Below are 19,542 nucleotides of genomic sequence, written 5' to 3' on the forward strand. Positions count from 1 at the left end.
CTTTCTCAGAAGGGTTAGATAAGAGTTTTATTTCCCAATGGATAGTATAGCTACTCTTCCCTCTCCGGGTTGATTACACTGAGAATAAGGTTTGTTTATTACCTCTTTATGCTCTCTTCCTCTCCTTCTTATAATAGTATTTGTCCCCTCTCCCTCCCATGCCCTCTTTGTGTGTAATAGAATATTCTATTTTCTTATTCAATCAAGTTTCTCTTGGTGTCCCCTGCTATTCACCCACTTTTTCCCATCCCCCATGCCATCTTAGATTATTTAGTGTTCCACCCTCACCCTGTGAATTATTCTTCTGATTACTATAATAGTAAATATTATAATAGTGAATAGAGTTCACTACAGAGAATTATACATAACATTTCTCTACATAGGAATACAGATAATTAGATCTCACTGAGGCCCTTAAAAAGGCAAATTTAAAAATTGTAAGTTTTCTTTCTTTCCCCTCTGTATCTTATTTACCTTTTCAGGTTTCTCTCGATTTTTGTGGTTGGATATCAAACTTTCCATTTAGCCCTGGTCTTTTCTGTGCAAATACCTGGAATTCTTCAATTCTGTTGAATGCCCATACTTTCCCCTGGAAATATATAGTCAATTTTGATGGGTAGTTGATCCGTGGTTGCAGGCCCAGCTCTCTTGCCTTTCTGAATATCGTATTCCAAGCCTTGCGATCTTTTAGCGTGGAGGCTGCCAGATCCTGTGTGATCCTGATTGGTGCTCCTTGATATTTGAATTGTTTCTTTCTGGCTTCTTGTAAGATTTTTTCTTTTGCTTGGAAACTCTTGAATTTTGCAATGATATTTCTTGGTGTTTTCCTTTCTTGATCGAATGCCGCAGGTGTTCTATGAATCCTTTCAATGTCTATATTGCCCTCTTGTTGTAGGACTTCAGGGCAATTTTGCTGAATTATTTCTGTTAGTATGGAGTCCAGGTTTCTATGAATTTCTGGTTTTTCTGGAAGACCAATTATTCTCAAATTGTCTCTTCTAGACTGGTTTTCTTGGTCTGTCACTCTCTCATTGAGATATTTCATGTTTCCTTCTATTTTTTCAGTCTTTTGACTTTGTTTTATTTGTTCTTATTGTCTTGAGAGATCATTAGCTTCTACTTGCTCAATTCTAGCCTTTAGGGATTGATTTTCGGCTATAATCTTTCAGTTTTCGGCTATGATCTTTTCATTTTCGGCTGTAATCTTCTGGTTTTCGACTATAATCTTCTGGTTTTCGGCCATAATCTTCTGGTATTCCTTTTCAATCTGGTCATTTCTGGTGTACAATTGGCTTATCAGTTCATTTGGTTTCTGAGCCTCATTTTCCAATTGCAAGATTCTACCTTTTAAACAGTTAGTTTCTTGCCAGATCTCTTCCATTTTCCTCAAAATCTCAGTTTTGAACTCTTCCATAGCTTGTGAGGAGTTTTCCTTATTTGAGGAGGGTCCGAATGCTTGTTTGTTCTCCTCCTCTGTTTGCTCGGTTGTCTGGATTTTCTCTGTGTAAAAGTTGTCGAGTGTTAAAGACTTCTTTTTCTTGTTGTTAATCTTTCTCTTCTGAACTTCCTGAGACTGGGTAGCCATCGTTAGCCCAGTAGCTTCTCAGGTTTATCCTAGTGCTCAGGGTCTGTCCTCGGTCAAGCCCCCTGGTGGACCCCCTTGCTTGATCGTCTGCTGGAGATTTCTTTACAAGTCTCAGGGCGCTGCTTCCACAGTCGTATACCCGTCTGCACTGGTTCCCCACTCAGGGTTTCAGAGCTTTAGCTTGTGGCTGTGTCTGCCTCCACTCACGCCTCCGCCCGTGCCTGCACTCTGAGCCCGCGCTCTGCGCCCTGCGTCCGCTCTAGGCGCCCTGCTCCCGCGCTCTGCGCCCTGTGTCTGCTCTAGGCGCCCTGCTCCCGCACTCAGATTTTGTGTGCGTTTTTTGGCTCATTGGGGTCCTAAATCTTGCTGCTCTGAGGAACAGGCCCCAGTGCTGCCAATGACTCGATGGGTGCCCCAAACTTGTTCTATTTCTTTTTAGCTGGCTTCGGAGCTATAGGTGTTGTGTGTGGAGGGGGTGGGGGTGGGGTGGTTGTTCAGCCCGCGATTTAGTGAGAGCTGTTTCACCCCTTTATAGCATGGAAATGCCTGGATTCCACGTACCTTCCACGCTGTGCCCTGTTGTGGGGTTCCTCCGTTCGTCTGGACTTGTTTTTATGTCCCCTTGAGGAGTTTTGTGTGTTTCGGTCAGGAGAGGTTAAGAGCTGCTTCTTACTCTGCCGCCATCTTAACCCAGAACCTGATTATTTACTTACAAATCCTGCCTCATCTTCAAACCCAGCCAAATGTTAAACCTATTCAATATTAGGTTCTTGGGGATCCCTTACAGTGTCATTTAAAAAGTTGTCCTCTTTGCATGATGTCTTTTCTCTTCAAAATTTACATTTATAAAATCTTGTTAAGCAGATATCTAATACTTCTATATTGCTTTCTCTAGAAGTTTAGTCGAACAAATACTGGCCTTGAAAATGGAATTCCAGAATTTGTGTGCTGGGTGGCAAACCATGTGACCTTGGATCAATCATGTGGATTCTCTGGACCTGGCTTCAGCATCTTTAAATAGGGATGATCATACATGACCTACTTTGTAGGGCTGTTTGAAAGATCAAAGGAAATAGTTATATTATTGTGTGTTCTGTGAATCTGAGTTCTGTGTACAAGTGTTGATTTTTTTAAAAAACTTTTAGATTAAAGCAGTTTAAGTAGTTCTAGAATTTCAACTGATTTGACTGGAAAGTTGATATTCTTCCTTTCCCAGACTATAGCCTTGCTGTTTGCTATTAATCCTATCCTTTTCAGAGGGAAAATTGAGTTTTATGCTGTGATTTCAACAGCCTTTGCAGGTATGTCTAGCCTGTCTTCCACATTGCCCCCCAAATACATGTAAAAAGTTTCCAAAAATAAAAAAAAAAGACTTTTGAATCTCAGATTCTATTCCTCCCCTTCACATACCCTGAGATGGTAATCAGTCTCATAGATTTTACATATGTAATCATGTAACATTTTCCTTTATTAATCCTTTTGTGGAAGGAAATTTGATAAAAAAAATTAAGAAAGAAAGTGAAGAAAGTTTGCTTTGATCTGGTTTCAGATTCCATCAGATCCTTTTCTGAAAGCAGATGGCATTTTTTATCATGAATCCTTTGGGGATGTTTTAGAACATTGTATTGCTGGGAATAGCTAAGTCACACACAGTTGTTCATTAAACAATATTCCGCTATCTGTAAAATGTTCTCCTGGTTCTATTAATTTCACTCTGCTTCAGTTTGTGTAAGTCTTTCCAGGTTTTTCTGAGTTTCTTCTGCTTGTCATTCCTTATAGCATAATATTTCATTACAATCACATACTATAACTTACTCAGCAATTCCCCAGTTGATGGGTATTCCCTCACTTTCAAATTCATTGCCCCTACAAAAAAAAAGTTGCTTTAAATATTTTTGTACATATAGGTCCTTCTTTTTGTTTTTTATCTGTTTGGGATACAAACCTAGTAATAGTATTACTGGATCAAAGGGTAGGTACTATTTTATAACCCTATGACTGAATCAGTTCACAACTCTCCCAACAGTGAATTAGGTTCTCAATTTCTCCCCCACCCCCTCTACATTTTGCCATTTTCCTTTTCTATCATTATAGCCAATCTCAGTTGTGTGGGTTGGTATCTCAGAGTTGTTTTAATTTCCATTTCTCTAATTAATAGTGATTTAGAGCATTTTTGGCATGACTATAGAGGGCTTTAGTTACTTTGTCTGAGAAATGCCTGTTCAGATCTTTTGAGCATTTTTAAATTGGGGAATGACATATTCTTATACAATTGACTATTTTCTCTATGCATTTAAGAAATGAGGTCTTTATTAGAGATATTTGTAAATTTTTTTGCACCAGTTTGATTACTGTTTACTACTCTCCATCTTATCTCTGTTTAATTTCCGACCTCCAGCTTCCCCAATTTGCCCTCTTTTCTATCAGCTCCAACCTCATCTCTTATCCCTTCCCTCCTCCTTTTCTGTAAGGTAAGATAGATTTCTATACTTGATTGTGTATGTTCTTCCCTCACTGTTCCAATGAGTCAATTCCAATGAAAGTTGGGCTTACATGCTCCCTTCCCTAACTCTCCCATCTTTCTCTCACTATAATAGTTCTTTCATGCCTTTTCTTTTCCCTCTTCCCAATACATTCCTCTTTCTCATAACTTAATTTTATTTAATTTTTTATCATCCCATCATATTCAGCTCACATCTTTGCCCTCTGTCTATGTAAATTCCTTCTAACTGCCCTAATAAAGATAAAGTTCTTGGGAGTTATAAGACTCATATTCCCAAATAAGTATACAAAGAATTTATCCTTATTGAATATCTTTTGATTTCTCTTTCCTATTTACCTTGATGCATTTCTTTCATCTTGCATTTGAGAGTCAAATTTTCCATTCAGTCCTGGTTTTTTCATCAGGAATGTTTGATAGTCCTCTATTTCATAGATACCCATTTTCCCCCCTGAAGGATTATGTTCAGTTTTGCCGAGTAACTAATTCTTGGTTGAAGTCCTACTTCCTTTGCCCTCTGGAATATCATATTCCCAGGCCCTCTAATCCTTTAATATAGAAGCTGCTAAATCTTCTGTCATCCTGATTGTGGCTTCCATGATATTTGAATGGTTTCTTTCTGTCTGCTTGGAATATTTTCTTCTTCACCTGGGAATTATAGAATATGGCTATAATATTCCTTGGTTATCCTTTTGGGATTTCTTTCAGGAAGTGATCAGTGGACTTTTTTCAAAGTCTATTTTGTTCTCTGGTTCTAGAGTATCAAGATAGTTTTCCTTGATAATTTCTTGAAAAATGTTGTCTAAGCTCTTTTTTTCCCATCATAGCTTTCAGGTGTTCCAATAATTCTTAGATTATCTCTCCTAGATTTATTTTATAGGTCAGTCATTTTTCCAATGAGATATTTCCTATTTTATTATATTTTTTCATTCTTTTGACTTTGTTAAATTGTTTCTTGATGTCTGATGGAATCATTAGTTTTCACTTGTTCAGTTCTAATTTTTAAGATACGATTTTCTCGAGTGAGCCTTTGTACCTTCTTTTTCATTTGGCCAGTTCTACTTTGTAATGAAACACTCAGTGAATTTGTGAAAACTCTTTTTAAATATGGCTAATCCTGCCTTTTAAGAGGTTCTTCTCTTTAGTGCATTTTTGTATATCTTTTTCATTTGGCCAATTCTGCTTTTTAAGGAGTTCTCTTCATAGAAATTTTACGTTTATTAACTTTCCTATTCTGTTTTTTAAAGTATTAATTTCTTCACTCTTTTTTTGTGCTTCCTCTACCAAGTTGTTGACTTTTTTCATGATGTTCCTGTATCACTTATTTCTTTTTTCCAATTTCTCTTCTATTTCTCTTATTTGATTTTTAAAATTCTTTTTGAGCTCCTCCATTAATTCTTTTTGAGCTTGAGAGCAATTCCTATTTTTCTCAGAGCCTTTGGATGCAGTAATATTGTCTTCATTGTTTTCTTCTGAGTTTGTGTTTTGGTCTTCCCTGTGTCCAAAATAACTTTCTATGTTAATTTTCTTTTTTTGTTTGCTCATTTCCCAGTCTTTTTCTTTTCTTTTCTTTTCGTTAAAAACAAAACAAACAAAAAACAACTCTTTTGTAGCTGCCTTCAGAGCTAGCTCTGGGGATATAGAAGTTTTTCGTTCTTCCAAGTTGGTATGATCTAAGGAGAGATGCATTTTTCCCAGCCTATTCTCTGGTCTATACTGACAAGCACTCTTTTCTGCTTTGGACCTGACCCCTTGCTCCTCTGTGGCCACAAGCACTGGTGTGTATTAGCTCCTCCTGATCCTGACACTGTTCCCCTGGATTGTGATCTACTTCTGTATGTGGGCAATGCAACAAGTCTTGCATCCAGAGCCATCAAAAGACCGCCCCCCCGCCCCCATAATCCCTCCTTACTGTGGGTGGCTGGGAACTTCAGAAGCCTTTAAAGCTGATTCAGCTGTCCCTAAGGCCTATTGCTTCAGTGAGGTTTTTTTTCTAAACAATGCCAATCCAGGAAGGAAGGTAACACATTTTGGGAAGCTTTGGTGACACTCCAATCCTAAAAGCAAGGTTCAGGAAGCTCACTTAAAGAATTGTAATTGCTCTTAAGTCTTCATTCAAAACCATTCAGGGCTACCTACCCTATTAAAAAGAAAACACTTTTTCTTTTTTCTTTTGATCCACTTTTACCCCAGTGTACTAAATCTTTCATGCTGGCTTTCTAAGTTGTTTTGGGCTAAAAAATTATTTCACTTTGTCTACCTGGGAGGTAATTTGATAGTTTAAGGTGAGGCTTTTACCTTCTCCACCATCTTGACTCTGCCCTCCCTTTCCAATCTTCTTAGACCTTATGGCTCTCCACATAGTCTGCAATCAAGGGACACTGGCTTCCTTGCTGTTCCTTATGTTAAACACCCCATTTCCCAACTTCAGATATTTTCACTTGCCATTACCCATGCCTGGGACTCTTCTCTTCTCATCAATGCCTTCCTTTCAGTCTCAAGTAAAGTTCCACCTTCTGTAAGAAGCCTTTCCCAATCCTTCTTAAACTTAGTGCCTTTCTCCATTAATTATCTCCCATTTACTCTTCACATATCTCTTTTGTACCTACGTGCTTTTATGCTGTGTCCCCTGTTAGATTACAGGTGTTTTGAGAGCAGGGACTATTTTTTGCCTTTTTTGGTATTTCTGGTGCACAGTGCCAAGCCTTTAATGAAAACTGAAAGAAATAGAGAGGGGAAATAGCACAACGGGGTTTGTTATAGCCTGAAAATTCATCTGCTGAGAGAGAGAGAGAGAGAGAGAGAGAGAGAGAGAGAGAGAGAGAGAGAGAGAGAGAGAAAAGGCAGAATTATGGAAAACTGAAGAGGAAGGAGAAGGTTTGGAATGACTTCTGTGAATAATGAGATAGGCAAACAATTAAGTAAGAATAAAAGAACTGTGTAATTAGAAATTTTGTACCTTTGAACTAAATTACCACTGACTTCCTGTCATTACATGCTGACATAGACAGGAGCTAAAAAAAATTTTTTTTAAACCCTTAACTTCTGTGTATTGGCTCCTTGGTGGTAGGCAATTGGGGGGTGGGGGGGAGGGTCAAGTAACTTGCCCAGGGTCACACAGCTGAGAAGTGTCTGAGGCCGGATTTGAACCTAGGACCTTCAGTCTCTAGGTCTGACTCTCAATCCATTGAGCTACCCAGCTGCCCGACAGGAAATAAATTTGGTGGATTTCCGTGTCTAGCTCTCTTCCCTTTCTATGAGGGCAGCTGTAAACGTGGGACTTTTGAACAGGTAGAATAGCTATGAGGCAAGTGTTTTTTGTTAGATAAATACCTTTTTATTCCTTTACTTATAATGATTATTAATAAATTTTATAAAAATATATTTAAAGTTATTATTATATATTCATTTTAATTTTTACAGAACTGCCTTGAAGTAGTGAGATGCAGTGAGCTTAGATAACATGAATTTGTAATGTGCCAAATCAGTAAAGCAGTGAGATGTCCCTTATGTCTACTTAGTGTCAGGAAGAGAAATCCTGGGCTGAGGTTTGACAAGAAAAAAGCAGCAACAGGACAGGGAGTGATGCATTCAAGAACAGACAACAAGAAGGAATTCAGATGGGGAAAAGCAAAGAACAGAATCAACAATGCCTCTCATCCCAAGCCTATTTTGCAGAAGACTTCCCAGGGTACTCTGTGGCCTAGAATGAGAATTAACATCCCTGGGAACAGATCTTAAAGATTCTAGAAAGTAAAAGGAGGAAGAAAGGAGTAGAATGAAAACAATACTGCTTGGGTAAGGGGAATTGCAACTTAAAAATACATAAATAGAAATATGGATGGGAGGCACTGGAAAAGAATATAGCCTGAGATATCAAAAGGTAAAAACAAAAGTGAGAGACAAAGACAGTGGAAAACAAACAAAAAAAATAATCAAGGAATTTAGGATTACTCAAGGAAAGAGTAGAAATGGGAGGCAAGGATAAATTCATATTAGTCTAAGCAAGATAATAGAGACTGTGCACTGACTTAAAAAAGGAGTAAAATGTACCTATAAATGAACATATTTAATAAAAGAAAACAATTATAATTCTAAATATGAATGAATTTAGTTCCTAATTTTAAAAAAGCAAAGATTTCTTTTAAAAAATTAATCATTTGAGGCATAAACATGTAAAATATAGTCCCTTTTAAGGTTATTATCCTTTCATGTGGTGCCTGAAAAGAGTAAGAAAAGAAAATTGGTTAATAAAAATGGTTATTGGTGTGTAAAAACCCCTCAATTTCTAAGGCTATAAGCAGACAGAAGGGACAGAAAATGAATTGCTATAAATATAAATGCTTAAAATTAACTTATAAAGAGAACAGGCATTGATGTTTCTTTTGAGAAATGAACAATATGATCATTTAAAGGATCAAAGAAATAACTTTTAAAATTAAAAGTTGATAAAATGCTGTTAAAATATTCAGAGATAGGCCTCTCTGAAGATTACACATTGGCTGAAGCTAAAAGGCATTATTGAGTTCTCAGCTCATTTACATGTAACTGTTTTTAGAGTTAAGAGAGTAAAACTCACCAAAATGAAAAATCATAAAACTTATTGAAGTTGGAACAATATCCTGAAAGATGACTTCAGGTAGAGGAGAGCTTCTCTATCTACAATTGCCCTTCAGTGCATCTAAAATATAGGCTGTTTTCTGCTGTCACCTCTGATTTGGAGGGGAAAAGGTATAGGGGAAAGATAGGCTTTGCAGCTGCTTTGCTGAAAGATGATTTTAGCATACTGCCCAGAGAATTAACATGGGCTGCTCTGTTAAAAGCTTTGTTTGCTACAAGATGAATTGATGACACAGCATTCTGGTGAATGAATAGATTTCTGGAACTATCAATATTGTTCAGAGAGGGAAAGACTGATGAAATCTGTAGTTCTCTGGCATATAGGTAACTACTAGTTAAATTATGATTTCTAAATGCCCTTTTAGAAGGGTTAAGGCAAGCTGAAAGTGCATGTAAATGCTTTATCAAATTGAGAGTAGAAGTAAAGAGAATTTTTCAAGTTGGAAAGTGGTAAGCTTCTAAGGAAAGCAGCAGAGAAGCAGTCTCATGGGGGTGAATGGTTGCTGAACCAACGGCATCAAAGCCTCCACTCCAGAGTTGAGTTACACCAAGCACATGGATTCCTCACTCATATATTTTCTATTCCAGGTTTCTATAAGAATGTTTGCATTCTTTCCCACAAATACTAAGTGCATTGGTGGGAGAGGGTGGCTGGCTTATAGATGGATTGTAACATATTTATTATTCCTGAATTTGTTTTTATATATGAGTATTTGTGAGGTTATCATGTCTTTTGCCTTGTTCCTAAATAAATGATCATACTTACAATCTAAATGTTCATCATTGTCGGGAGCTAGTTTTGTATGAATGGAAGCAAATCAGTGGAAATGTGAGCAGCATGTCTATAGGGCAATATCTAGGACCCTGAGCAAATCTAAGGGTAACGTGTGGTAGAGAGCCTTCTCTGGAACAATGTGTGGGTATGGTGGAGTGAGTGGGCCAGACTTGAAAGTAAGAAGGTGTCCACAATGCTCTGTGTGAAAGTTGTAAGGTACTCCATGGGACTATCCTTAATATATGTTACAAAACAAACATTTAAAATACAAAGACACAGGGGCAGCTGGGTAGCTCAGTGGAGTGAGAGTCAGGCCTAGAGACAGGAGGTCCTAGGTTCAAACCCGGCCTCAGCCACTTCCCAGCTGTGTGACCCTGGGCAAGTCACTTGACCCCCATTGCCCACCCTTACTAATCTTCCACCTATGAGACAATACACCGAAGTACAAGGATTTAAAAAAAAAAAAAGGAAAAAAAATACAAAGACACAAAGTGAAAGTGAGAAAATGGAAAAATATATTGGGCTGCAATGAAGTATACATTTTCTGGAATTTACTTGTTAGGGAAATCATTAATATAATTAACAAGGTATGTTTTTACAAACATACCAAAGCAAGAGGATTCGGTCATTCCTCACTAAAGAAAAAACCGAAAGTAAAACTTTCACTTTCCCCTTAATAAATGTCCTTTTGTACAAACTAAGTACACATTTATTAAATACATATCAAAGATTTTTAACTTTATTACATATTACATTTTTATAATGAACAAATTCCTATTATGTCTCTCTGCCAATCCCACGGCTGGGAGAAAACACAACTTAGTGAAAAATGTGCACAGTTAAAAAAAATAAGACCAAAAGCCATTCCCCAATAGAGAAATGACCAAAGATATGAACAAGTAGTTATCAAAAGAACTGAAAACTTTCAACAACTATAAGAAAGAATGCTCAAAATCACTAATAAGAGGAATGATCAGCAAAACAAATCTTGCAAATTGGCAAAAATGACAAAAATAGTCATTGTCAATGTTGCAGGGGGCATAGGAAGATATGTACACTAATGCTATATGAACACATAACACCATAAAGTAAAACCCCCACAAAACTATAGAGAGAGAGCTACTGTAAATCAGTACAGTTGGAAAACAATTTGGAGTTATGCAAATAAACCAACTAAAATGTCCCTAATTTTTGAATATGAGACTCCATTACTAATTAACACTCCACATAATACTCTTTTAACATAGATTAATAATATGTTCTTAATGCATCAAAGATGGCATTTTGCCACATATCTAACATCTAATGCAATACTTCAAAATTAAGTTAAAACATATGTGTCAGAGGACATGGATAATATTCATGTTAACAGTACTGTGATACAGTAAGAGATGCAGCATTCTGTATCACTCTATGTACACAGTAGGGATAATTTGACCTATAAGATAATAATTAATGGAAGAGGAACTGAGTTTGTAAAAATTTAAGTTCCCATGCATAAAACACTGTCATGCAAAATAAAGTGAGCAGAAGCAGAAGAACAATTCGTAACATTATTATTGTAAAATGAACAATTTTGAAAATGTTTATAAATTAATATAAAATGAAATGAGCAGAACCAGAATAATTTACATAACAACCCTCTAAAAGCAAACAACTTATTTTAGGATTATAGTAGACCAATGGTGAAGACATACTATCCATTATAGAGAGGTACTAGATTTGCTAGGATTAAATGAGACATATATGCTTTTGTGTTCAACCACTGGAGGAATCTGTTATGTATGATTATGAATATTTAATAAGAAATGTGTTTTTCTTTTTTTCCCCAATGGGGGCAGATCTGTTAATTTAAAAAAAGAGAGAAATAGGGTAGTTTTACAGATATGAAATGTTACATGTTCTTTTAGAAGGAATCATTGCAGTATTAATTTTGCATGATTTTGTCACTTTTACAAAAAAACATTGATAAAGCTAAAAGTGACAACAATAACAACAAAGACACTGGGGTAGGCATTGAAAATGCAAAGATGAAAAACAATCTCTGGCTTACTGTCTCCTGGGGAGACAGGAAATACACATGCATGTGTGAGTGTGTGGTAGCATATGATGGGTTCAAGGGGATTCTAGGAAAATTGGAGAAGCAGGGAGAACACTTTTAACTGGTAGAGGGCATAGAGCCCAAGTTGAGTCTGAAAGGAATAAAAAGGTTTCTGAGTGGTGGAGAAAAGGACAATACATAGTCCTAGTTTAGTGGGACTTAAATGAATGCATTTTAGGTGTGAGAAAGTAATTCAGAGAACAGTCAGCAATCCAGTCTGGCAGATTCTTTAATCCTATTAAACATAAAGAATATATTGAGGGCCAGTATCTTACTAAAGTATTGGAATCTCTGGGTGTATAGTCAGCATAGTGTTTTAAGCATTATATTTAAAACTGAATCAGGAAAAGTACATCAATATCATAATACACAAAGCATTCATTTCTGAGAAAGTTGTGAAAGTTGAAGTTCCTGGAAAATGTGGTTCAAAAGCCCTGGCTTTTCAGCTATGATTAGAATGACTACAAAAAAGAACAAACTTATTTATCTATTAGGTAGATTAGTTGATAAACAGATCATCCTAGAATTAAGTACCATCACTGACCCAGAGTTGCTGTTGTAATTCTAAGTAACTTAATTTCTCAGTGCCCCCCGAAACTGTATAAGCTGCAAAACAGATGTCTTCCTGCATTGGTAAAGGGAAATCCTTACTAGGCTTGGTCCTTGGACACAGAAGGAAGCATAAGTCTGAACAATATAGAATTTTAAAAGTAGATTCTAAAATATGCACATGACACAGTCATAATAATAGGTCACTTCCAAAAGTATTACAACTATAGAAAAAATCAGAATTTACACATACAAATTGAATTCTTCCATCAACAAATATTTATATCTACTATATGCATGACATTGTAGGGATACAAAGATATATGAGAACAGGGACTTTTCCTTAAAGATTCTCCTAGTAAAAAGTCTCCTGGCATGCTGGAGTGATTATGAGTAAACGGGGATTTATCAACTGAGACCCAAGAATACTAAGCTGTTCTACATTGCCAGTGGAGGGAGAGAAAAAAGAGAAGTCTCCTGGGAGTCTATGAGTTAAGAAAGGGAAACTCTCCAAGTTCCTGCTGCTGGCTACTGGCAGGAAAGAGAATAAAGGAAAAAGAAACTTGTAAAAGAACGATCCCTGCTGCCAAAACCAAAACTGGTGGCATACAATTTCCCCCCTCACTCTCACTATTATGTTCTACTGTATACTCAATCTTTGTTTTTCAAGAAATTTCTTTCTGGGGTGGGGAAGGAGGCTTGATTTTAAACAAACTGATTTCTGTTTCAGGTACTGCCAGGTTATAACTATAGAGTCTATAGCTAAACAGAATGAGGTATTATTGATTCATATTTTATAACTACCTCTCAAATGGGGGGAAGAGCATATGAAATCTTCATTACTCACAAAGGCAAGGACTAAGCCTAAAGCAGCGGCAATTATGGAAAGGGAAGAGAAAGCTAGAGTCCCCTTTCTGAGGACAATTACCTTGGGCACCTTTAGTTCTTTTGTTCCTCAGATAAAGGTTATATGAAACCCATAACCCAAGATAGACCAGAGAAAGAAAGTCCCACAGATGTGCGGAGAAGGGAAAAGAGAAAGGATGGGAATGGGATGGGGAGGTAGCCACACAAAGTTGGAGACCATCCAAGTATAACTAGTTCTGCTAAGTACAAACATCTATCCCACATAACTGATAGGAAGGGAACAAGAAAAAGTAAAATAATTATAATTCAAAGTAAAGGTTTAAGAAAGGTTTGAACAGGCAGTGAAGGATAAACTGTCATGCATAGAAAGGTGGTTGAGTGTTGGGGTAGAACAGTTATTGTTGTTCAGTCATGGCTAACTCTTTGTGACCCCATGGATTATAGCAAACCAGGTCCTTCTAGCTGACAAAAACTCTTTCCTATTCAAATTAGTCACGGATTCTTGATAATGAAGTGAGTAATTTTGGAACCCTTTTGAAATAAACTTCAGAGTGAGTTTATAAATGAAACAAGGAAAATAGTCTCATTACTTACAAGAATCAAGTCTCGTTTTAACCCCCAATCTATATTACCCAGTTTGACCATTTACTTTACTCATTCTAGATAGTAGAGGAACAATAGTACCGGGCTCTTGTGGATTTGAGTTATGGTTTTAATACTTCTATATATGTACACTTTGGTAAGTCACAAAGACACTGGGTCTTGATTTCTCCATCAATAAAATGAGAATAAACTAAAGCTACCTCTCTCACAGTTATTGTGAAGAAAATTTTTATCACTTGAAATGTTATAAAAGTGATCAACTTAACATAACTTTTAGCTGCTTCCAAAAATTAAGTCTATGTCTGCCCTTTGATCCATCCATACCACTGCAGGGTTTATACCCCAAAGAGATCAAAAGGAAAAAGACTTGCACAAAAATATTTATAGTCGTGCTCTTTGTGGTGGCAAAAAATTGGAAAATGAGGGGATGTCCTTCAATTGGGGAATGGCTGAACAAATTGTGGTATCTGTTGGTGATGGAACACTATTCCATGTGAACTGGAACAAAGTCCAGGAATTGATGCAGAGGGAAACAAGCAGAACCAGGAGAACATTATACACAGAGACAGGATACACTGTGGCACAATCAAATGTAATGAATTTCTCTACTAGCAGCAATGCAATGATCCACGACATTTCTGAGAGACTTATGAGAAAGAACTGTGGGAGTAGAAACACAGAAGAAAAACAACTGCTTGATCACATGGGTCGATGGGGATATGATTGAGGATGTAGACTCTAAGTAATCACTCTAGTGCAAATATTAATAATACAGAAATAGGTCCTGATCAATGACACATGTAAAAAACCTCAGTGGAACTGCATGTTGGCTACAGGAGGAAGGTGGGAGGAGGGGAAGGAAAGAACATAAATCATTTAACCATGGAAAAATATTCTAAATTAATTAAATGAAAAATTTTAAATAAAAACAAACAATAAAAAAACAAAAATTAAGTCTATTTTCAAAGGTACCGTACGCTGTAAAGGCACTTAATGAAGAATAATTTGCAAAACGTTTAAAATCATTTAAAACATCAACAAAGTGAAGGAGAACATTTGTTTGGATATTTGTTATATAAATTATTTTATGATCATACTTCAAATAGTGACAAATATAACACCATCTGAAAATGAAGCTTTGCCTTGTGACATCAAGAGAATCACAAAAATAGCTTTTAGTGCTAAAGAAGATTATTGTCCTATATCATATGTGAAATTCTTTAATAGTGATTGTGGTAGTTGCAATATTCTAATCAAACTTTGTCCTGATGAAAGCAGATTAGTTTTCCCTTAAGAGGTATTTAAACCATGCTTGAGATCTGGTTGGCTTAGAAGACTAAAGACTCATCAAAGCTGGTCATCTGAGCATAAAATAGCCATGAAGAGTTCCAGTTAGCCTCTATGAGGCTTAGCCTATGGAAATAATTAGCAATTCAGGCAAGGAAACTCTGCTTAATTACTAATCAATCATTATTGGTTACTGAGCACCTACTATGTACCAGGCCCTGTGCTAAGCAGAGATTAAAAAAAAAAAAAAAAAAAAAAAGGCAAAATACAGCCCCTGTATTCAAGGAGTTCACAATCTAAGGGAGGTGGTAACACACACAAAATATATGTTTAATATAAAGTGAGCTAGATATAGGATAAATAGGATATAATTAAAGTAGGAAAAGCATAGGAATTAAGAGAAGTTGCGGAAGGCTTCCTATAGAAGACCCAATTAATGTACCTAGGCTAGAAGTAGTAAAAGAGAAAAAAATCATTGTATCAAGTTTCTCTAAGGGTTTGGTATTCATGATATATAAGCAATTAAATACACACGTACATCTATCTATACACACATTCATATCTATCTATACACACACCCATATATCAGATGATTTGCAAAATATTAACAATCACATGAAAGAATGCTATGAAACACAAATAATAGAAATACAAATCAAAACATTCCTCGCATTTTACCTTATTCTCTGCAAATATGCAAAGATGACAAAAAGATGGCAATAGTCAATGCTAGAGGGATTGTGGGAAGTTAGGTACACTGGTGCATTCTTGGTAGCATTCTGAACTGATTAAAAAACACATTACAAAGGATTTTGGAATCTTGCAAAGAATGAATGGATGAATAAAATATTCATAATTTCTTTGACCCAGAAATTCCATTACTCATCTTATTCACGAAAGAAGTTTCTAATAAGAAGTTACTATATACACACACACACACACACACATATATCTCAGCACTTTTGGGATAGCAAAGAATTAGAAATAAAGTAGATGTCTGTTGATTGAGGAAAGATTAAACAAATTGTGGATAGAACATAATGGAATTAAGGTCATACTAAAATGTTGTAAGAAATGGTTAATGTGATGAATACAGTAAAACGGAAAGATCTATATGAACAGATGCAGAATGAAAAATGTACAGTCAAGAAAATTATATACAATATAAATGAAAAAACACATGCATACAAAAATCAGAATTGATATTGCGAATGGCAAGGAACAAATATAGTTTGAATGAAGGACTATGAGAAAATATCCCTCTCCTGTCCTTTTGCAGAGGTAAGGATCCACAAGTATTACATCTTGCGTGTATTTTCAGACTTTTGGGGTACATTGATCAATAAGCACATTTTTCCTTTCCTTTTTTTCTTTTAAAGAAATACTATTGATTATATAGGATGACATTCTAAGAGAGTGTGGAGGAAGTTACTGGCAAAAACTGGTAATGTAACAAAAGCCAGCAACAAAAAAATACACATTTCATGTAAGAAATATCAAGAAAATTTTTTTCTTTTAGGAATTTTAAAAAATGAATCAAGAGGAGGTAAACATTATTTGCTATGTATTCTATCTATATGAGATTGGAAAATATTTTCAATAAATCAAAATGAAGAAAAATTTAGGTGAGATTAGAATTGCATATTCTTACCTTCCATCTGCATAATCTGCATCTGCACCTCCCCACCAGACTTCTGAATCATCATCTTCTGCATCAGCAGAATCCACGTTGTCATTTTCATCAGCTAATGGACAGCAAACAAACTCTACACCACGGAACTTGTCAATTCCACAAGGCAGCAACATACCATAGTTATGCAGATTCATGCTCTTTTCACTACAAGTCTAAAAAAAAAAATTAAAAGAGTAAGAAGGGAAAAAACCAAAAATGTATATATCCAATGAAATATGACCAATAAAGAAATATGAATATCCAAAATCAAAAAACCATATCAATAAGATACTGATATCCAAGATAAATGTGGAAGGGTGTTATTTACAAAATAACACTTTAGGAAAGGTATCTATTGTAGGCTTTCTAGGAAGAATAAATTCCTTTTACTTTCTTTACTGGGAGGATTATATAGTTCTAGCTTGGATCAAACTAGTTGTGACCCTGAGCAGGTCATTCACCTTTCTGCATCTTTTTTCTTTATCCATAAAATGAGGGGATGGGATTCAAACTGAGAGCTTTCTAATTTTTTTGTGTCATATTAGATTGGTGAAGACTATGGACCTCTTTTCAGATTAAAACCACAACATAGAATACACAGGATTACAAGGAAAATAAATTATTACAATAGTAATCAAAATTTTATATATTTTAAAGTTCAAGGGCACTGGGTTAAGAATTCTTGGACTAGATGATCTCCAAGACTCCATCTATCTCTAATATTTCATAAATCTATTTAAAAAATTAATGTGCATACTCTTTTATAGGAATATATAGCTACTACAGGAAAGATTTTCAACTAGATACCAAAGGAAAGAAACTCCTATTCACAGGGACTCTGATGGAACTTCTTATTTGATGTTTTTTAAAATAAATAATTTTCCCACTATCACTAGCTTCTCCTCCCTCCCCCAACCCAGATTTGTTTTTGGAATCTTCTCTAAGGATTTTAATCAATAGAAAAACAATCACCTTAGAAATGAAGTAGCAGCACTGAGAGTTGGAGAAGCTTTATCTTGATGGCTCAGAGCTAAAGTATTAACATGTGATAACAGTGGTCACTTCACTCAGCAATTATGAGAATTATGAAAACTCTTTGCATCTACCTTCACTTGATTTCTAGTCTACTACCTTCTTATGTCAAAGTATCTGTCATGTTTGAATTCTGAAAGCATCTCCTAGGATACCTACAGGAGAGTAATAATTTGGTACAAGAGGCAAAATAAATATTTTAGGTTTGTTCCAAATTTCCTGGTAATAAATTTTGATTTTTGTTTGGAGACTACTAAAAATCATTTGGAGAAGGCTTACCTTACTATAAATAAAGCATATATAGATATATATTTATACACATACACAAACATATAAATTAAACAGATACAGCAAACTACACACTGCAAATTAAGTAGCAAGACAAAATTTCCCCCTTTTTAATGCAGATTTTATTTATAAGATGAAAAATAAATTTTTAATGAAGATATAATATTGCTTCAAAGAGAATGGAAAACTAGTATTTTATAGCAACAGAAAAAACCTATTAATCTAATCCAAAAAGTAGGCACTAGGGATACAATGAAAAAAGAAAAAAGAAAAAGAGAAACAGAGTTTGACTTCAAGATGCTTATAGTACATTAAGTGCATACGATCTGTAAAACAGATACTTATATAACTAATACTTAGAGGAGCAGGGAATCAATTAGGTGGGCCATGAAAAGCTTCACATAGTAGGTGGTACATGAATGAGTCTTGAAAGAAGCTAGAGATTTTCTTGAACAAAGGGACTTTTGGAGTATGATTGAGTGATTAAAATAAACTGGCTATAATTAAAAGTGTTCTACCACTTATCAAAGAAGAAGGCTCTATTAGGTAGAAATGGTATCATAAAAAGTAACAAATAATACATTATCACAAATTATCCATTCTGTCTTTGGTTTAATTATAAGAAATCAACAAAAATTGATTAGTGCCCAATATTTTTCCACTGAGGAAAGGTGTGTGGAGGGAGGATTTAATATAACTTAAAACAAGGTTCAAATCTGGACTTCTCTTGATGGTCAAGTAAAAGTGGCTGGCTAATCTTAATCTCTTAAAGAACTGGATAACAGGTAAAGTGAAAACTTTGAAAAACATTTAAAATCATTAAGCAATAGTGAATTTAAGATTATAGTTTTAATTTTAATTAAATTCAACATGTATATAAATACATATCACTTTAGACATGTGATGCAACAAATAAATTGTGTCCTATTTCCACAAATAAATTATTTACAATCCATGGACACTTAAAAATAGTTATTTCCTCAGAATATTTTCTAGAACGTCATTAGGTATAAACAATATATAATCATCCACACATATCCATATAAATATGCCAAAGAAATCGTACAACTTGAAAAAAAAAAGAAAAATTCAGAAATTTTTACCTCTTTTGCAACAGTATGCCAGTGGAGATGAGTCTCACATATATCCATCCTTTCCTGATGTAAGAATTTGCATTTGTCTGGCACTAAAAGAGCATCACTTACAAATTCACCAACTGAAAAACAGGAAAACAAAAACTTAATTCTATACTGTATAAGGCTATTGAATTAAAGAGTCACAGAGGGTGAAATAAGTCCAACAGAAAGCTAAACAAAAGGAGAACTATGAAAAGGAACAAATTCCTAAAGTTAAAAAAAAAAAACAACAACAAAGAAACTTATATCTTTTAAATAGGATGGCAAAAGATTATACACATTTCTCAGCACCACTTTTGCAAAAACTGACCATATACTAGGGCACAGCTATATTACATACAAATGTAAAAAAGCAGAGATAGTTAATACATACCTTATAGAGCATAACACAACACAAATAAAAATATTCAGGAACCATAGAGCATAGAAAACAATAAATACTTATCTTATTTTCATTATTATAATAATGAAACACCAAAATTGGTAAGCAGTTCCCAGGGTAAAAATTAATAACCTTTCAACCATAC

At 35.3% G+C, this 19,542-nt stretch overlaps 1 protein-coding gene across 4 annotated transcripts in view; it reads right to left on the bottom strand.

Annotated features, from left to right (window-relative positions):
* The window catches only part of LOC123242484 (amyloid beta precursor protein), a 174,294-nt gene that overhangs the window by 70,499 nt on the left and 84,253 nt on the right, over positions 1 to 19,542 (bottom strand). For all 4 annotated transcript variants that reach the window (XM_044670276.1, XM_044670275.1, XM_044670274.1 and 1 more), the window contains exons 4-5: positions 18,983 to 19,095; positions 16,539 to 16,732 (exon numbers count right to left, since the gene is read on the bottom strand). In XM_044670276.1, the coding sequence (XP_044526211.1) occupies positions 16,539 to 16,732; positions 18,983 to 19,095 (307 nt within the window). The remainder of the gene's footprint in view (positions 1 to 16,538; positions 16,733 to 18,982; positions 19,096 to 19,542) is intronic.

The sequence above is a fragment of the Gracilinanus agilis genome, chromosome 3 (assembly GCF_016433145.1).
Source record: "Gracilinanus agilis isolate LMUSP501 chromosome 3, AgileGrace, whole genome shotgun sequence".
NCBI classification, from domain to species: Eukaryota; Metazoa; Chordata; class Mammalia; order Didelphimorphia; family Didelphidae; genus Gracilinanus; species Gracilinanus agilis.